The 21,495-nt window shown below is 34.9% G+C and overlaps 1 protein-coding gene across 3 annotated transcripts in view; it reads right to left on the bottom strand.

Moving 5' to 3' along the window:
* The window catches only part of CTTNBP2 (cortactin binding protein 2), an 87,233-nt gene that overhangs the window by 11,322 nt on the left and 54,416 nt on the right, over positions 1-21,495 (bottom strand). The window contains exons 7-18 of one of the 3 annotated variants that reach the window (XR_004253127.1): positions 19,323-19,473; positions 17,919-18,173; positions 14,985-15,102; positions 12,264-12,539; positions 11,174-11,269; positions 10,679-10,758; positions 9,415-9,501; positions 9,236-9,335; positions 4,081-4,233; positions 3,622-3,809; positions 1,234-1,425; positions 649-710 (exon numbers count right to left, since the gene is read on the bottom strand). Coding sequence is in view for 2 of the 3 variants with exons in the window: in XM_032185322.1 (XP_032041213.1) it covers positions 532-710; positions 3,622-3,809; positions 4,081-4,233; positions 9,236-9,335; positions 9,415-9,501; positions 10,679-10,758; positions 11,174-11,269; positions 12,264-12,539; positions 14,985-15,102; positions 17,919-18,173; positions 19,323-19,473 (1,683 nt within the window). In the remaining variant the exon portion in view is untranslated. Of the gene's footprint in view, positions 1-531; positions 711-852; positions 1,426-3,621; positions 3,810-4,080; positions 4,234-9,235; positions 9,336-9,414; positions 9,502-10,678; positions 10,759-11,173; positions 11,270-12,263; positions 12,540-14,984; positions 15,103-17,918; positions 18,174-19,322; positions 19,474-21,495 lie in introns of those variants that run through there. The other 2 variants (XM_032185322.1, XM_032185331.1) reach the window with 2 other exon arrangements.

Below are 21,495 nucleotides of genomic sequence, written 5' to 3'. Positions count from 1 at the left end.
TTTCTAGGCTAATCCTTCCGTGAAACTGTGTGTGTTTAGAAATGATACCAGCCATTAGAAAGGGTGAGAAAGCATTCTACTTCTCCATCTTTCTCTCATATGCAACTTCAAAAGGAAACTTTACCAACTTTTCAAGCTCAGAATTCTTGATTCTTATTTTGATCTGTTCCCCAGTGAAAAGTTTTCTTTACAGTACTGTCTTGGAATGAAGAACAGAACCCTTAAAGGGCTGAGCAAAATTAGCCGTTCCCGTACACACACTATTTTAGAAACTGTGTTGGAAAATAACTGAAAGGTCACAACAAAAGACTGATTTTCAACCAATGTTAGACACCCAGTTCCCACTTCTGTCCTTCAAAATTGCCCTTCTGGTAATTAAATACCAAACAAAAGTCTTAAAGCTTTCAGTAACTTCCACTAAAATACTTCCAAGGATGCTGAGTCAGATGAGTTTGGGGAGAAACATAACTGCTATATTGGTAGGAAATATTTGATTGGCACTGAACAGGGTCAAACAAACAGAAATCTTACTTCACTGTTGCTTGGCCGTGCCCTGGCACCACTGGACAAGAGAAGAAATGTTTTGGCCCCATAAGAGCTTCAGGTGCTCCAAGACGAGATAAGCAAGAGTTCAGCTGGTGCCAAACAGCAAGAATCCAGTCTATGATCTTGCACACAGGATCACATGGAGGAGGTACTTTGCCTCTGAACTGCAGAGAGAGAAAAGATGACTGACACAGTGCAAGACCTCTGCTGTAAACACTTATCCTGAAGTCCTGAGAAGGCCTGTTTTCTTTGTGTGTGTGTTTTTTTTTTTTAATTATTATTATTTTATTTTTAATTTAATTTTTATTTTTTTCCTCCTTCTATCATGAAAACCAATAACAGACAAAAGCTGATCAAACTTTTCAATTACATATACTGAAGTCTTCTGGTATTAAACCTTATTTCCCCAACTATGACTCCTTATCAGTGAACTGACATGCCCCTACTTTGTTTTTGGAAACTGAGACACAAATTTGACTGCGTTGCTTTTTATATGGTGTTCAAGATTAGAATTACAAGAGGCATTTACCGTATCCTATGCAATATATATAATAAAAATAGGGCACATAAAAGAATATACCATCACACTGAACAGGAATGTCTGATCCAGGCATATAGTCAGTGGGTTTCTAACTTAGTTTTATATTTAGTAGCAGTGAAGGAAAAATGCCTTCCTGTAAGACTTACATTTTTAGTATGCCTTGTTAAAGGAAAATTATTTGGTGCCAAAAAGATCTTCTATCTCATCTGAGTCCAAATTACAGTCTTCATCATCCTAATCCTAGGATTATCCTCTGGAGCAGTTTGAATTAAAGGAAGCTTTAAAAGATGCACTAGGGATAGTATTTGCCAGCATTGAAGCCAGAGCTCCTGGAATAACTAACAGAGTCTACAGGTGAACAATTTAATATTAATGTAGAAAAACATTTAAACTGTTCCCAATACATCTCCAAAACAAGGAGAAGAAGAACTTTTAATCTGAAAACATGAACATTAATGCACAAGCAAGTTATTAAAATAAAGAACAAGTATCTATGAAATAGTCTACTGTTGTACTGTTGAAACAATGAAGGTGCTTTTATTTTCCCTTAGATTTTTAAAACAGATTAATTTTTCTTTTACTTCTAACATTGGTCTCCCCTATTTTAAAACCCAAATCATGTGGCACACACACATGTTAAAAAGCAAAAACAAAACCCATGCTAATACACTGGGCATTCATAGTCATTATTTAAGATGAAGATACAAGAAGACATGTTTTTTTTTTTTTTTTTTTTTTTTTTTTTTTTTTTTTTTTTTTTTCTCCAAATAGCCACCATCAGCATACATGTTTTAGCGAAAAAGAACTTAATGAGCCAATTACCCAAATTCTGCTCAAGTTCAGTCAGAGGTAGGAACCTATTACACTGTTAGGCTCTTACCTATGAGACTGACTGCTGTTAGTCTAAACAAAATAGCCTGAAAATGACATGTTACACAATGCTGCAAGTTCTGGTAGTCAAAGCAGTTTGATCCAGCCCATGCCTATGGCCAAGTCAAAATACAGCAGCTTCTGCAACTGCCTGCTTTGCTGTATTTCTTGGCCTGGTACTTAAATGAAGAAAAGTCCTTCTCTCTGATCTTTAATGACCTAGGATTGTGTTCCTGTCCTTTCATAAAGGGACTTAGATCACACTTTAGATATTCTCCAGTGTAGGCTTGAGAACGCAACCTCTATCCTTAAAGGATGAAGGAGAATTCTGATACATACTTTTGCACTGTCCTCTGGTCTGTATCTCATTCCAGCACTACAGCATATTTGCAAGACAGCAGTTTCAACCATCCTACTGTCTTGCCTACACACAATTGCTACTCTCCTCTATCGTTTGCAAGGATTCTGGAAATCATTCAGACTCTCAGCCAGAAAACGACTCATAGCGAATCCAAAGATTTAAAACTTACGGGGAAAAAAGTAAACATGAGAAAAAAAGAAACTGTAAAAAGTAATCTAAGGGGAGTAATCTGGTAAGAGTTCAACTGATACATTCCCCTTTATTCTTTATATTCTGTACTCCTGTTCTTGCTATTAAAGTATATCTAGTAATGTTTTAAAATTTCCTCACTCTCATGACTGAAATTTCATCTTTACAATCTCTTCAAATTAGTAAGCTTTTATAAATGAGACTATGATAGATGGCACAGGGTACAAAAGATGACATCCTCAAGGATAACCAAGAGATGCACAGCTGTACACTCCGAACTAACACTAGGTCTGCTGTCCCAGATCAGGACTCTCTACTACTGAGTTCTTCCTATTCCTAGAACAATTTCTCTTTTTAAGCCTGTCCAAAACTCTGCAGCCAAGATTATCTTCCTTTGCAGCTGTTCTGATTAAACTCCCCTCCCCCTCTCTAACACTGCCTGTCTATAACAGCTACGATTACACAGGAATGTTTTTTTTCCAAATAGCATTCAAAATTCCATTTCTGCTTTTGCCCACTTTTTTTTTTTTTTTTTTTTTTTTTCCCCTCCCATTTCCTATCCATTTATTTACTCATTTTAAAATAGGCTTCCATCTTTATTCTCTTTTGGTGTCTTGTTCGAACTTCAGCAGGCCTGTTGGCTCAAAACAACCTCCTTACTAATGCTTCTCACCTCTCTTTCCTGTTTGAGTTCCTTACAAAAACTCTTTTTGCTGCATAAAGCTTAGACAATACACACGGGGCATATAACTATCTTATTTTAGATGTACAGACAATTTATTCAGAAAGGATTTAATATTTATAGAACAGATTCTTCCTTATCATGCTCACACAGAAGATGAAAAAAAAATACTGAAGGAGATTTCATGTGGTGGATAAGCAACTACATGCAGTATTATTTTTGTAGCCAACTTGTGTGTTTATGCCACAAGTACATACCTTCCTATATTAAGTCAAGCATGACGCTTACAGATAGACACCCCAAATATTCTTGGAAATATATTTTTTCCTGAAACAATTCCGTTATCTGATCAGCTTTTGACATTACCACTGTACATATTTCATAGAATTGGTGATAAACAAAATCAGTGAAGCTAATTCAAGTTGTGCTTACCTTGTTTATAACTTTTCTTCTTAAAAACCTTTGAAGCAAACCACGCATTGGTTCCCCATCCCACCTAAGCTGAACCCAACGGAAATGCTGCTGGACTAGCAGGTCAGAGCCATGAAGATGACACTTTGCTATCGTTCCCAGTAAAAAGCAGTTTTCATGAAAGTAAAAGGCACCAGAAGCTCCATTTGCTAAAAATGAAACAAAAAACATTTTACTAAAATACCCAGATGCCTCTACCTGACTTTATATTAAGTAACCGTGTCTTGCTTTTATTAGAAAGATAAAAACAAACCATAAGCTATCCTTAAAATTTAACATGCTGATTTTAGCTAATTGTATTTTGCAATAAACCACAAAAACTGAACAAATTGTTTTTCTCCTCCAAGTTCCCCTCCAAGTGTTGTGTATTATAATAAAACCATAGTAAAAACATTTCTCCATACAAAATTCTTTAAATACCTCTTTGAATAGTGCAAGGGTTTTCCGAACTACGATTCTCAAGAGGTGCCAGGAAATCTCCTAGTAATTCAGATAAAGAAGCTCTCTCTAGATTTTCTAAAATCACGATGGTTGTCTTGCTTACAGGAGGCTGTTTAACTGGGACGAGACAAGCTGAAATATAGAAATCCCATTAATGTCTACTTACAAAAATTGATTTTCATTTATGTATACTGTTTTAATGCTACTCGTACAACAAAGGCTTTTTTATATTTTATTTTTCCTTTTAAGATGTTCTAAAATATGTTCAAAACAGAAAGCATAAAAACAGTGGAAAGAATCTCACACTGTGCAGTAAGGAAAAAAAATAAAAAGCTAAAAATAATCCTGAAATGACTATAATGAAATCTTTACATATAGAAAGGATTTTAGGACACTGAAAATAAATAGCAAGACGATAGCAGAGATCTCTGGAAACTTTTCTTTCTTTTGCTGCTAATACGTCTTAAGCTTTTAACATGTACTCTTTATTCCATGCAGTGATAAATGGATAAAGAATATTCCATGTTCATATGAAACTTCATCACTTGATGAAATTAACTGTTTGTTTGCTACTATCCTCTCTTCAAAAGGTCATTCCATATCTCTAAGAATCTTCTAAATAATCAAAACTAGGTTGAGGCTAGTTTGATGAGAAATAGTAGCACCTGAATCTAACGGGCATTAAGATTAAATATTTATTTTTTTCACATTTCTTTTTTTTCTTTTTTTTTTTTTTCCTCCTGATTTCAGCACCTTATGGCCTAAATAGATATTGTTATAGAATCATAGAATGGTTTGGGTTGAAAGGGAGCTTAAAGATCATCTACTCCCAACTCCCTTGCCATGACACCTCCCACTAGACCACATTGCTCCAACCTGGCCTTAAACGCTTCCAGGGACAGGACGTCCACAACTTCTCTGGGTGAACACTTGTCTTTGCAAGTATTCCCATAACACAAAATCCCAGAACAATATTTCTCTAATACTATTATCAAACAAAACACTTGTCTTGAGTGTCCTTTGGTTTATTTCAGAACTTTTTGAAGGTGACACTAAAGATGGTCATGAAGGAAAATGATGAGTAACAGTGCAAAACCAGAATGGCCAGCAGTTATAACAATAATGTAAATCACAAATACTATAAGGGACATTAAAAACAAAACAAAACATACACACACACACACAAATACCAAAAACAAACAAACAAACAAAAAAAACCACCAAAGAAATCAAAGAATTTAATGGGTGAAAATCAGAGAGTACCATGATCTTCAACACAATACTGAGAGCACAAGGACATAGGAAGTCTGGAAAATAACAGGCCCATCAAATTATGCAGTCTCAGCTTGTTTTGTTTAGGAAAAATAAACTTTGATAGAGAACAAGAATGGTCTCCAAATACATGGTACACATACATGGGATGTAAATGTTATGAGGGGGAAAGAGCTAGCTAAAATAAACAAACACAAAAGAAATCATCAAGAGAGCAAACATTTAAACCATACATTAAAAACTCAGGCTGGAAAACATATCTTAAACATGGCAATGTAGTCTGGAACAGGCTTCCAGAAGGACTCAATGAAAACAAGAAGAAAAAAACACAAGCGAGTAGGGAGATCTAGCTAGTTTTCAAAAATGTCTAATATGTTGTTAAGAAACTGTAAGATAATTGCTTGCAGTGCCTAGGCATTGGACTCAGTGATGCACTCACTGTTCATCACTTTCTTTACTTTTGCCTAAATTAATCACCTGCACTTAGGGGCAAAACTGACACCTCTCTGAGTTTCTGTTGATTAAGAATGATATTAGAAACAGATCAGTTCTAATTACTGGTATCACTTAGGCTTGAACTTGCTCAGTATTTACAATGCTAAGGGTAACAGTCCTTCCAAATATGAAATTTGTCAGGAGAAAGCAATTGACTGAGTTCCAGCAGACAAATATACACTTCTTAATATACACTTCTTTACACATTAAAGCTGGGCAGCAACACATTGTTTGTGCTAGGTGAGAAGGAGATCAAGATCAGTCTTTGAATATATTTAGGTTACGACTGAACTGAAGACACTGATGTCAGACCTGTTGGTGATCATAAGGAAATCTTCAGATATTTCAATGCCACTGAAGGAGAAGCCAAGACCAAGAGGGCTTTTCTGGAACCTGGTCTCTTTTATTTTGAAGAGACTGCATTCTTATGTGTCTGGAAAGCTTTTGAGGTTCTCTGAGGAGAACACGAGGTTGCATGCAAAGTCCCAGAAGTCAAATAGAAAATAAATAAAAATAAAATAAAATAAAAAACAATGGCCAAACAAAAAACACCCAAGAAGTTTTGACAAGAAGATTCTTCCAACTGGCAATTCCCTAAAGTTTTGGCTCACTGAATACTTTGGTTTCCCATCCTACATGACCTTCACTGAACCACACTCATTTCTGTAGTGACTGACTGTAGCTGATGATTGCTGTTTACATATTTGCAATTTCCTTACTATTATTGCCCTGTTTTACTAAGAGGATATGGCTAGGCAGCAGGGAGGACAGGTTTACCAAGTCCTAAATACAATCCTTTGGGTCTGATTTAACCATTTTGAGGGAGGAAGAGAGAGCTCTCCTAGGGGAGAAGATGTGACAAGACAATGGGGAAAGAAACAGGCATCAAAACAGACTCAGATGCACAATGCTGAAATGCAAGTACAGGCTATTAAGAAAAGCGTGTTGCTGACTTGGAGTAAAGCATTGAAAAAGAAACTTTCCTACAGACGCAGAGGCTAGTAAATAAACCAGACCATGAATGAGTTTCTGGCCTGCAGGGTAAATGCCAAAGCCTATCTGAATTCTGACTAACTGTTCTCTCCCAGCAATGTGGTGGCACTCAAAATTATATGTGGGAATAATCACTGGCACACGTTACCTCCCAGCTGTGATTGGGATTTCCTGGGAGAAAAACAAAAACAAAAACAAAAAACTGACATAGAAATTACACTGGGAATCACAGAATCATGGAATAATCTGAGTTTGAAGGGACCCACAAGGGTCATCAAGTCTAACTCCTGATTCTGTACAGGACCACACAAAAAATCAGACTGTGTGTCTGAGAGAACTATCCAAACACTTCCTGAGCTCCAACTGACTTGGTGCTGTGACCACTGCCCTGGGCAGCCTGTCCCAGTGCCCGACCACATTCTGGGTGCAGAACCTTTCCCTAACCCCCAGCCTGACCCTCCCCTGTCCCAGCTCCATGCCGTTCCCTTGGGTCCTGTCACTGTCCCCAGAGAGCAGAGCTCAGCGCCTGCCCCTCCGCTCCCCTTGTGAGGGAGCTGCAGGCCGCCATGAGGCCTCCCCTCAGCCTGCTCTGCTCTGGGCTGAGCAAACCAAGGGACCTCAGCTGCTCCTCATACATCTTCCCCTCTGGACACTTCACCATCTTTGTAGCTCTCCTTTGGACACCCAATTGTTTCATGTCCTTCTTATACTGTGGCACCCAAAACTGCACACAGGTCTGCCAATACTGAGAAGGAAAAGTTAGGGGTTGATCCTTTCAAAGCTCTGTTTCAAAGTTTCACCATGATAGAACAGGAGACTGTATCCACAGACATACCAATCTCAAATGCCTAAAACCCAGGCTCTTTCAATAGAGAAAGTGAAGCATAAAATTCACAGCTCGTGAAATACAAGGCTATCTCAAAAAGTAATGACATGTCACATTTATTATTAACGTGAATGAAAATATTGGATGAAAGGTAAAATTTAAATCCTAGCACTCTAGAATAAGCCAGAGTAATAAAAGAAAGGTCCAGCATTTTTGGATGAAAATTAAGTCTTGCTACCAAGGTTAGATTCAAACTATGTTGCTGTTTTTTCTTAATGAAAAGTATAACTAAAAACTTATGAAACAGAAATGGAAAAAAAAAAAAAAAAAAAAAAGGAAAAGACTTCAAAGGGGTGAAACCAGCTGCATAGCTGAGAACAGCTTTCACACAGCAAAACTGTATTTGAGCCAAAATTAATTTGGACAGTACCAAAGAAGAAAAAGTGTCCTATCACCCTTCAGGCTCTTATATTAATACCTTATGTGTAATATGTTATATATATTACATATTATTTTATATTTCATATATATTGCTATATATTATTATTTTTATATACTATTATTATTACTGTATGATTAATACCGTGGTGAAATAAAAGAAGTCCCAGCTTAAATGTATGAGTATGCAGAATGCAGTAAAACCTGCTTATGAACAAATCCTCCAGAGAAAATTTTACCTGGTCCTTTACTTCTAACATTATTCTATTCCTTTTTTTTTTTTATGTCCTCCTTGCTACATCTGACTGATCCATGTGTCTCTATTCTTCTGGTTCCATACTTATTTTGACCATTCACACTGTCACCCTACTTTGGCTACTATTACCTTTTTTTCCACTCTTATCGATCATTCATCATGAACGTGCACAGGTACAACCTATGGAGCACTCTGAGAATACTTCATTATTGAGCACCCAAGTAAAGGGACTTTAACCTACAAGTAATTATTGCCATCTTTTAAAAGAAAACTATTCATTTTAACAGAAATTCAACTTTATCCTGGAGTAATGGGATACAGAACACAAGCACACTAACATTTGCCTGCCCCGATGACAAAACTTGGGCACAGAACCTCACTTAAGTATCTAGTAAACAGGCATATATCAAAAGCAAGTGATCTGGCTTTTTAAGAACTAGTAATTATAACTTCTCTTCCCATATATATTTAAACATTTGAACAGCTACAATAAGGCAATAATACTTTCATTTTTCATTCAGTAGGTTTGAACCATAGCTATCAACTTAAAGGCTCACAAACAAAGGGAAAAAGGAACAAGACAGAAAAAAGCCATATAAAGAACTATTAATTTTACTTAAATGTCATGAACTTTTATAGAGCTCCCTACTGGATTGTCATACTTATTTCTACCTCAGTTTAGATGCTTACCATTAAAAGTAAATCACGTAAATCCCAAGTAAAATTATGGAAAACCATGAGTTCTGTTAAAACGCGTCACCCACTATGCAAAATGTTTTAATGTATTTACTTTCTTTGTACAATTAAAAACTTTCCTACAAATTACCAAAGTCAATCTGCTGAAATAAGCTTACCGCTACTGATGAACAGTTCTGCAAGCTGCTCCTTGGAGAAACCAGCATCCACTTCCACTTTAATGATGTCACATGTAGATCCTGCAGCCACTTGTTTTTGCTGTGTTGAAAATTTATGGATTTGGTGAAATGGTACATACTCCCATTTGCAAAATGATTTACTATATATGTGTTAATACCTTCATGCAGGCCGCTATCTGATATGCTATGTAGTCTTGCAAACTCCCTTCTGGACCATGGAAGATGACGTTACGGTATTGTTCAACCTACATACAGACAATACATTATTCTTGAAAGTTCATAGACTTGGATTTTTTTTTCTTTTACACAAATGAGAATCAGAACCTAATAAATTATTAAATTCTTTGTTTTGTACTACTGGAGTTGATAATTCTTACTATATAAGATACAAAATAGACAATGCTTGCATACCACAATATTTTCAAATGGGAAGTTCCTGTTTATATCTTTATTTGTAAAACCATAGGACAAAAGTATTCTTTTCATTAACTTGAATGTTTGTGTAGGAAGGATATGTCTAGGAATCACAGCTAAGCATTTCTTCATTCACATTAGAATAGATATATCAGAATGATGTTACAATCATTAAAGAGTAGTTTAAGTCACTGTGAAGGACTTATGGACCTAGCGTAAGGACTTTATTTCCAGCTGAAATGGGTTAATTTTATTGATGCAGCAGAATAAAAAATATTTTGTCTATCTTAACTTTAAAATTACTTCACCTATAAAAAGTAATTAAGAGAATACACGCACATCATTGTGCAATATTGTTGAACACAGCAGAAATCTATGACATACAACTGCTCTTCTAAACAACACAAAATGTTATCGTAGGACACAGCAAAATTTATGTATTTTTTTAAACTAATTCCGATTTGATGATCAATGTTAAAGCTAATAACCTAAGAAAGTTAACTCACATTACCCAATTATTCCTACATTTTCAGATATTAAATAACTTATAGGAGTTACAGGATATATATGTATATATACATGCATATATACACACATACACATATACACACAGATAGATAACTTTTATACATATAAGCTGATAATAAAATTAAAGTCTCAAATAATTGCTTACATGATTTCTAATTTACTTTTCCCTCAACAAGTGGAATGAAATCACTTTGGAAAGAAATAAGATATCAAAGATTTTTAAATATATTTTCTTAAACAGTAAAGTTAATCAGATGACAGTTATTTAAAGAATGAAGGGAATGCTCTCACGTGGCTTAAATTATTGGGAGAATGTTTACTGGGAATTTTATTTTAAAGTAGCAGCTTTCATCCTACTTACTTTTTTAGAAATCTTGACATTTCTAGAGTAGAAGGCTTTTTTTTTTTTTTAGTCACCTCTATTAATGTAATAATTTCACATATGAAAAGCATGTGGAGATAAGTTAGTTTGGTACTCACCAGGCGGAGGTAATTCTGAAGAGTCTGAAGATGGATCATAGATGCATAGGTCACACTATTTAGGCAGCCTTCTTGAGGTCCTTTAAAAAAGATATAAGCACATAACTTTTCTAAACCTCTCATGTTGATACGCATGTATAATGAATACACATGCTTTTTGTACTGTTTCTACAGCAATCTCCTAAAATTACAGGCTATGCAAATTAAAATAACAAAGAAATGAAAGACATCTAGCTACACAGATTCAGAGTTATCCATGACATATGTAAAATGGATACTACCATACAATCAAAAAAGACAGTACGGCTTTTGTGTGCCACCATATTTTCTAAATGTTGTAAGCCCTTTCAAATCAAGCTAAACAATTAACCGGATACGATATTTCTAAGGACTGAGTAATGCTGAAGAACAAAACCAGCAGTAAACGATTCTCAAAGTATGTATTTCATGTAGTGTTTGAACAGTCAAAACTGAAAATTATGAATTTAAAATTACCAAACAAAAACACTGTGATATGTTCAGCTCTGTTCTTCTTCAGAAAGTCCCATGGTGGTTGGGAAAAATTCTGACCTGTTGACCATGAAATGTTTCCTATTAAAAAGAGAAAAATGAGAGATTCTTTGCATCAATGTAAAGTATCCTATACTTATGCATATACAATTACTTAAAGATTGTGTGTATACACTTATCAATTTGAGAAATAGACCAGTCTCATGTAATAATTATACTATTATTTGATACATGACTGATGATTCTGATGTTTTCTGCCAATTAATAGACAAGTTAATAGCTAGATTGTCTATACATCTTTACATGTAATACACTACCCTATAAGTAAAAGAACATAATTTGCACAGTCAAATAGGAATAGATTTATTTTGTTGGTGGTGGTAACTTTTTTTTTCTTTGGGTAGAGGTGGAGAAGATGATATACATGAATTTTCAAGTGTCTTATGCAACTGTTAGTACTACCACATTCTGGTCAATTTTCTCATTATTTTGATTTTTTCAAAATATTTTTATATTATACATTGATAAGTGAAACTACATAAAACAAGGGTAGTTCTGTTCTACTTAGGCTGATGATCTACATTCTGGATTTACTGTACAGTCTAGCTGTACTGTACAGATGATAGTGTGGGCTTTGGTTTAACTCATTTTGTTTCACATGTAATACAGATACCTCCTCTAGAGTACTAAACTGAGTAAGGGACTAAATGTCATAGGACCTTACAGTTGGTCCCCAAGATGATGTTAAAGTACCATACATGGTTAAAACAAAAGCATACTTTCACGTCAGCAATGTTCAAAATTTTACACTTATTGGCCTTTCTTAGTCTGACATCTAAAAGATCAAGAAACCTAAGATATTTTTATCCTACTCTACTTCTTTATAGTAAGTAATACTTATAAACAGTGAGTATAAAAATGTTTTATTAAACGTATGTATAGTCATGAAAGCACTGATAACATTCAGCAACTGTCACAAGTAACTTTTAGTATACTTTAAACTATGGAATAAAATAAGATTTCACTAATTCAGGAAAACCATTCGTTTTTGCTTTTATTACACCGATAATCATACCTAGTTTGACAGATAATATACTGCTTGCACTGAGGCCAATGCTGGATTCTGCAGCACTATTATATGACAGGTCTTCTAGGCTCCTCCATCCATCAGAAGTGATTGCTTGGAAATGATTTGTCACTGCCTGATTTACTGCTTTTGAAAAATCATCCCATGATGTCTGTTTGCGGATATTTAAAGCACATATTGTGTTTTCTGTATCGAATTCCTCTGTACCACAATGGGCTGGTTCAATGCCACTGACTGAAATCCTTACAGGTACATTAAAAGCATCTGTTGAAAAACAGAAAAACTAAAATGAGAAAAACTGTAAAACCTAATACAAATTATGTTATTAAAGACCAGTAACACCTCATATTTAAAAGGAAAGCCACAACATAACTCCTGCTACAGAAGAGCAAATGTAAAAGCAGAGCACAGGTCACCACCACAAAATCAGAGCAATAATGAAAAGTAGATATCAAGGTATCTATTACAATAAATAAATAAATAAATAAATAAATAAATAAATAAATAAAATCAGTATTATCATGCTCAAATAATAAGGGGAAAGATAAAATTTACTTAATCTTTGTTTTTCTCTGCATAGACTGATTTATTATGAATTAATATTGTAGCATGCTTATTAATGTTTCAATTTATTGTGGTTGTGCCCATTTTATTATCAATACAGAAAGGAACTTATTGGCTCTAGTGCATAAGTGGAAAACACAGTTAGGTGAGCCAAATGTCTTTAAATAAAATCTAAGAAAATTCACTTAGAACTGTGTATTTGATTTTCTATTGAATAAACACTAAGAAAATTTTAAAAGAAGAAAGTAGAAAATTTACATCCATATGCAAGAAACATACAATAAAATCAATTTAGCTATTTTGAAGCTTACTCTTTGAAAACTGGAATAAAACTCAAGAGAAGCAGCAGTCTGTATAGATTAATCAGATGACTAAAAATAAAAATGAAACTATTTTCAATCTTACTGCAAAACCAGTACCTTTCAGAAATTATTCATGTAATCTAAAATAAGTGCAATGCAAAAAAATGATGTCAGCTTATCCTGGAATCTTGCAATATTATCTTAGTTTTGGTTTTGAGCTCAGAAGCCAAATCTTCAGCTGATACAAACCAATGAGGATTTTCTGACTTCATAAAAGCCCTGATTTAAATACATTAGCCAAGCATAGGGAAAAGATTACTCAGGCATCCTTCAGATATAGGATTATGAGAAATGTATCAAAGACTTGCCCTTCTGATGTCTGGACCTCACGGAAATGAGTAATGACCGTAAGAAACAGAGGGGGTTCTCTACAAGGAAACAGCCCCCTAGGATGGAGTTACAGTGTATGCCTAAACCTCAGTGCAGGTTACCTCTACGGAGTAGCTGGCAATCCTGGCCCCCGGTCATTCACATAGGTTGGTGCACATTTTAACTGTCCTTTACATGCAAGTAACTCCTTACAATGAAAACCTTGCTGGATTGTGACGAAGGCAGAGGATGGCACATACCCAGTTTACCCAAAATGCAGTCTTGGCTTGGTGAGGTGTACATCCATATCCAACAGCAATATTTCCAAGTTTCTACAGATCAGATACTGCGTGTGCATGTGTGTGGGAGCTAATTATGATTGCGGTGATGTGAACTATGGGCTTAACAAATGAACCATATGGGAAATGCAGCCCAAAAGTTCTGACCTGATAAAAGCAGTTGGATTCATGATAAGCCTGACCAGACTGACAGGAGATTAGGACTGATGAAAATAATACAAGCATCTACTTAGCAGGCTAGAGGTTCAGCCATTGGAAACTAGTTTCAGTTTGATACAGAAGTAGACCACCGAGGCGGAGTTTCTATCATAAAGTGAGTTGTGCACCTATGGTAAAATGGTAGGAACCCAGATGTTATAATAGCTGAAGATGAAAATCAGAAACAGCTCAGAGAAAGTTTCTTTAGTTTGTTGATAATCAATGAACTTTACTAATCACATAGCTACATCCCACAACGCAAACAAAAGAGAAAGTGAATAAATCAAAGCATGCAAATCTACAAAGCTCGTACTTCTGACAATACAGAAGAATAGAGAAAACAGAACTTGTGAGTGGATGGACTGAGTTGGAACTCAAGAAATACAGGGGTACGCCAGCTCTACCAGATTTTAAGAAAACTTACAGACAAGGAATAAGACAGTTTCCAAGAAAAGAACAATCTTCTGGCAGAAGTTATTCATGTGGGTAAAAAGAAATTGTTTGAAGTTTTCTCTAAGACTTGCTCTGAATAATAAACAAACAATCCCTAACACTATAAACAAGTGACAATTGAAACTGTGCTTTTAAAGACTAGATGATTGTCTTAGCCTGAGGAAATATGACAGCTATCCAACACTCAGTGATCTTTCTGCAAGAATTTGATTAAAAGACGAGAATGAAGGTCGAAGAAGATAATAGCTTTGGAAAAATTAGCTACTAATATAAAATTCAGAAATTTTACAAGGATATGGATGCTTGCATGTGTACTATATATGCCATCTTTTCAAATGGATTAAAAACATGAAGATATAAATCATGTGACACTCTCCAGCAAAATTTTATCATATGCTTTTGCAAAATTTGGACAATAGTAACTTGCTAAAGTAAGAACATTTTTTGGTGACAACTGTTTTTTTTTAATCTCACAAGTTCTTTACTAAATCAATTTTTATACATTACTAATAGCAATTACTTACTTAAGTTTTCTAGGAGGTGTTTACAGTCATCAGTAGCAACATCATGCAATGTTCGGTTACACTTATCTTTTCTTTCAGCCTCTAGTCCACCATGGCTACAAAGGATTTCTAGACAGTTCTGCAAAGGTAAGAGCTGTGTTAATTAATTGTCCATTTGCTGCATTGCAAAGCTCTACCATTACAAAAGACTCCTAACTGAAATTCTTATAAATGCATTTCCAAAGATCAGCTACAGAATTTCTATATATCGTTGTCCAAGCAATATTCCTCACTGAGTTGAAAACCAGGTGTAAAAATATTTTATACACCAGTCTTGAAAGTCTCAAATGAAGATTTTGAAAAAGCAGAACATAACACAACCAGGCTTCTACAGTCTTCAAGCATCAAGAGCTGATCCATTGAAATGAGCAGTTCTTAACATCCGGCCACTAGTTTAGATATTCACATAAGGAAACAGAAGCCCTAGGTCACAATAGACCTGTTGTGACAATAGGTCACAACAGAGCCATTTCAATACATCCTGTTTTGAAAATCTGTTCCTCGATATTCAAGCAATACTAAAAAGGCAATTCTAAAGCTTAATAAAGACTAAATCAGGAAGCTATTCAAATGAATCCATAGAACCAGTTTTCACTCTCTGTTTCAGCAAGTATAAGATTCCATCATGCCTGACATCTTAGTGGTACAGAGCAAAAGAAAAACAATCTTTTAAAATCACCTTGCAAGCCTCTCATTTGGCAGAAAAACACAAATTTCTCCAGGCATACAGTGAAATAATAACAATGCATTTATACTAAACTCAAAGCACAAACATTTTTTAGATCATACAGTGTAGATACCAACAGCATGATTGCCTTTTAAACTTTGAAGACTGATTAAATATATACATATATATATTAAAAATATATTTATGTTTATATATATTTATATATATAAAAATATATATATATAGAGAGAGAGGGGCATGGTTGACAAAAGCAAAAAATCATTACATTTCATTAGAAACAAGCTACGAACAGATACATTTGAATTGGTACAATCATACTATAACCAAAAAAATCAATTATATGGGCATTTCAAAACTAGGAAAAAAAAAAGCCCTCACGAAACTACATTTCAAATTTTGATTTGAAATCAGTGGTCAGAAGACCCATTAATTCCTGATTTTTAATGACATTTAACAACAATACAGGTGGCCTGTATGAAAGCATTGTCATCCTTAGACATGCCTTCAAGGACAGATATCCATTTCAAAAATTCGTTATCACTAATGATACTAATTATTATTGTATTGTTAACCTCTGGATCTAACTGTAGCAGAGAAACAAATCTCAAAAATAAAGAGAAACAGCTTATAAATGTTCCAATCGTTCCACGTTTGGCTTTTGTTACCTGTTTTGTAGCTGCTGTTACAGAAAGAAATCTGTCAGTACATACGATATTCTGACACATTTCAGTCATTTAAGCCCTAGCTTCCCGTGAGATTTACTACACAGCAGTTCTAGCACTTGCCAAACATTTCAAAAATTTATTAGCTCACTAAATTCTCCATTAAAAAAATAATCATGAGGAAGAAAAACAAAACAAAACAAAACAAAATTCCTGTATATTCTCATCAGGTTTGTAAGTTAAGTGTTTCTCAAATGAATGTAATGAGTGGCAGAGAGCAGAACGGAGAGGATTGAACTGTGAGGCTGAAAGTAGGAAGTAAGGAGGGAAAAAAAAGAGGTGTGAAAGAACAAAAAATGAGGGTTATTTCCTCAGTAGAATAAGAAGTTTAGCTGGCCTGCAGAGCAGCAACAATTAGCGGCTAAGATGCCCTACAATAATTCACCTGTGAATGCCTTATGCCTAACAATCTTGAACTACTGTGCAAGTGCCAGAACTGTTTACAGGCAACTATCATGTAGTGTCATGAAAGACACAGCACTGGCAGTACAGATAAAGGATTAGAGAATGGAGATGAATTGTTAATAGTACTTAAAGATGTATTAAGCATTCTTTATCTTCTTAATAGCCCAAACATTTTTCTTGAGTCAAAAAATGCGTTTAATAAAATAAATAAACATACGTTAATATACTAACCATCAAATCTGTAGCTATTATAAATTTTTCATATCAAATGTATCAGGAAAAAAGCAGATATAATGGCAGATATTGAATCAGGCATGCAGCCACAAGATACTTTTTAAAATCTTGCACTGCATTATCCTAATTCAGTCTGTTCTGTGTTTTGTAATTATTCTTTATTTTCTCCTTGGGTAAAAGTGTCACAGTAAGATCTGACTGACAGCTGTCATATAAATAAATCACCTTCTCAATAGTCAAGAACACTATTCCACATCCAGAAATGCTCTTGTGTGTAATCAGTTAAACCTGTCAACGTTTGTCTCTATATTATCAGTTTTCCTGACCCCAAGCTTATTAACTGCCTGCTAAAAAGGCTGCCCAAAATAAGTAATTAAATAATGTATTATTGCACAGATGATTAATATTTCTTTTCCTGCAGGGAAATTGTTTGTAGTTAAATTGTCCCTAACTACAACTGTAAACTATATCTGTTTAACATCTTTGTTAAATACATGTCACCCAATGACCTGGCATTTAGGGTGGGATTCACTTCAGCTTAACTTTGAAAGTCTGAATCTCAGGTAATCATGTTCTCTCTCTTTTTTTTTAATTTTTATTTTATTTTAATTTCTCCAGAATAAATATGCATTTAAAAGAATGATTCATCCCATTTAAGTTGGATATGTAGCTCCTGGGGTAAATGATCCAATGGAAGTATCTTTCCATCTCTGTTAAATCAAGCATGACAACAAACTAAATAAGAAAATTAGACTTGACATCTAAGTTTTAGTGGTTCAAAGTGAAAAAAGGATTTATCTTGCCTAAATTCTAGCACACTACTGTAACTTGTTCACATAGACTGACCTTAAAGCCTTTTGATGCTGCTATGTGAGCAGCAGTCCAACCCTCTTTGTCAGCATGGTTGATGAGATCTGCAGAAATAACAGGTTTTCCTCTACTGCCACAGCCATCTTCTCTCTTCTCCAAATCAAAGTAGTCTGAATTAGGCTCTATATCAGGTAAAGAGTTCCCATTGTTTGGCTCTCCATAGTACATCAGGAGCTTGAGACTGTCAACATTACCAGAATCCACTGCTGCGTGAATGGGTGACCAGCCATCCTGAAGAAACAAAAACAAAAAGCACACTCCCACCAAACACATAGGAAAATGACTGCAGAACTCGTATCAGCAATGAATCTGAATGAAATGCTCTGCTTGGCAATTGAAAAGATAGGCAAGAGTGACAACATAATCCTTCAGGAATATGGAGTTACTTATATGTATTTGGGGTGCAGGAATGAGAGGGAAGGAAATGTAGCACAGTAATTTTACAGTTTTGTACAAGGATGGGGGAATAGATTGAGACTTCAAAGCATTTAAGAGGAGTGTAAGTAATAAAGTACTTGCTGTTAGAAGACTGATTCCTTACTACATATCAAATTAACATGACTAATGATCAATAATCTGTATCATATTGCAACAATCAATTAACCAGGTATTTTCATGTGTTTGACATCATAACTTTCCCTCATGTGAAAAAAATATTTTCATTTGAAACTCATCATAAATGAATCCAAAAAATCCCCTATATGCTTAGCAAAATGTACTGTGAGGCTAACACTCTTTTCTGTTTCTGGACAGCCTACACCCCACATTTGTTGTCATGCTTACTTCAAAATCTTCAGGAAAAAACAATCAGGAAACTACCTGAAAAGAGCAGTACCTAGATGTTAATTTTGAGACAGTCCTCCTCCTTTTCTACTGCACACTTGATTTCTTTTTTTGCCATATTCTGTCATTTGTGATATGAGACTTTATAATACTGGCTAGCAAATCTGGGCGGCGGGGTGTGTGTGTGTGTGTGTGTGTGTGTGTGTTGCTCAAAGACAACAATAGTAACTCATAACATAAAAGGTGGAAACAAAATCTTTATCTCCACCTTTCCACCTTAAAATAATTCAAACCAGAAGAGTCCTGTTTTGCATGTCTGGTGCTGAAGAATAGTCTGTAGAACAAATTGCAGACAGAATCTGAAGTATGTAAAATAATATGGAAGTCACGTACCTCAGGAGATTTTAGTCAAAATACACAGTTTAACAAAAAAGGAAAGTAGGATGAAAAGAAAATAATACTAATTTCAAATGACATGACATATTCCAGCTTTAAAGAAAACTTTAAATAAATACTTCAATGTAAACATTGTCTAGGTGTTTGCAATTATTCAGGATTATACAATGTATTTTAACTTTACAAACTACTTTCACTTACACTGGTTTTTACTGTTCGATCTGCTCCTCTTTTCAACAAGAGCTTAATACAATCATTATTTCCATTTTTACAAGCCAGGTACAAAGGTGTCTGTCCTCTTTCAGCAGCATGGTTAATATCAGCTTGATACATAATTAATAATTCTGCACACCTACAGCAAACAATAAGTTAGTATAATTATCCCGTATTTGACATTCAAAAACTTTAAAATTGACAATATTTAAATATCAATTTATTTTTTTTTGGTGGGGGGGGGGGAGGGGGTAAAGTACTGATTGTATAGACACAGATCAACCCATGATTTTATTCATCACACATACATAGGTATATAATTTTATACTTATGTACAATAAAGATGTAAAATCAAGTTACTTTAAACCCATAAATCTGAAAATAAATATTTATGTCTTTAATGTTATGATTTAACATTTAATTTTACAAGGCTAATAAAAAACTTTATGACAGCTGAGCAATGAAGTAGTATTTCTTTTGTGACTACTGATCTTTAAAATAGTTTCAAGGAGAAAACAAACAAAACACAGCAACTCCCATTCCTCTTATCAAACTACTGGTCTCTTTGTTTGTTGGTTGGACTAGCTTTAGACACCAGCAAAAGAGAAGAAAACTGGAAGGGACAGCAAAAGGGGCAGGATGGTTTGGGGTGTGTTGGCAGCAGCTACTGGAGCAGGGAGGAGAGAAGACGAGGTGCAGTGCTGAGGAGCACTTGAGACTCATTAGGGGCCTGAGTATGGATCCGAAATCCTGTACTTCCTCATGACCTTGTAGCATTAAGTCCAGTTCTCTTCCTGATTCTTACAACAGGGTTGTCCCCTTTTCCCCTTCCAAACCCAGCTTTTCAGCAACTCTGAAGGCTTTACAAAAATCTTAATTCTTTCCTACTCCCTCTGCAGTTAAGAACAGTTTGAACATAAGATAACTCCCCATCTCCCTTGCTCAGTATTTATCAGTCTATAAAGATAAAAGGATAGCAACATTGAAGCCTGAAAGCAACTAACACAATGCCATATAACTAAATGTAAGGACACCATACTAGAGTAAACAGTATGACAAAATATTTTAAACAATATTATATATATATAATATTGTTTATAATATATATATATATTCCATATATATGAGAATGTAAGAAATTACAGAGGAAAAAACAGAAGCACTTAAAAAAACCCTACTCTTAGTAAGGGTTTTATTTAGTCAGAAAATCAATTGTTCAAGACTTTTTTTTTTTTTTTTTAACTCCAGTGTGAATGACCAAGCTGCACTTTCAGAAAACATTCAAATAAACTGAAAGAAAACAAAATTAATGTTCTACTTTATCATATGTTGAACATGCACTCTAACCATATCATCACAAACCAAAAAGTTGTCTTAAGCTGGGCTCATTGCAAGACACCTCCATAAAGCAACTGCAGATTGAGTTTTGAGTCTGCTGTATCAAAAATACCTATTCTGTCATTTTGCATTGTATTCAAGCTGTTGTACTGCACGATGATAGCAGGTTCTTAAAAATCTAGCAGTTCTGATTCTTTGACACTTCAAGGAAGACTGTCTAATTGCAGGTTCATAAATCAGCTTCAAGAAGACTTTGCTGAATATCCTACAGTGTTCCCTGGGGGACTGGATGACTCTGGAAATGCTACGCTCATTTTTATGTCAAGGGCAATTAAGGTCAGCTTGGTTTGGACCACATGGGAAATGACTTTCAAAGTTTTACTTAAGCATTTTCTGAATTACCAAACAACCCCAAAGAGCTGTCAATTTTTTTTTTTTTTTTTTTTTCTGAGTCCTTAATTCTGTCTGGAACAACAACATTGTCCCAGTTCACAAGTAACGTTAACTGACATGTCTGTTACAGGGGACTGGCTAGCAAATCTACCACAGACAAATAGTGTGTAATTGATAGCAGTTTATTGTCAATAACTCCAGATTCTTACTGCTGCAGAAACACAAGTACCACCGACTATGCAACAGAACACTTCAACAACAACAGACTACAACACTGCCCCAGATTTTGCCTATTACAGACTTTTGTTGAGCCAGAAATTTCAAGTGATCAACAAATAAAAACAGCTAGAAGCATTTGAAGTCTCTCTGATATTTTCATCTGGCCCTGTTATTATTCCACACTCACTTTTACAATTTGGTTCATGTTTAA

The sequence above is a fragment of the Aythya fuligula genome, chromosome 1, assembly GCF_009819795.1.
Source record: "Aythya fuligula isolate bAytFul2 chromosome 1, bAytFul2.pri, whole genome shotgun sequence".
Taxonomy (NCBI): Eukaryota; Metazoa; Chordata; class Aves; order Anseriformes; family Anatidae; genus Aythya; species Aythya fuligula.
This window is presented reverse-complemented; position numbering and strand designations above follow the sequence as displayed.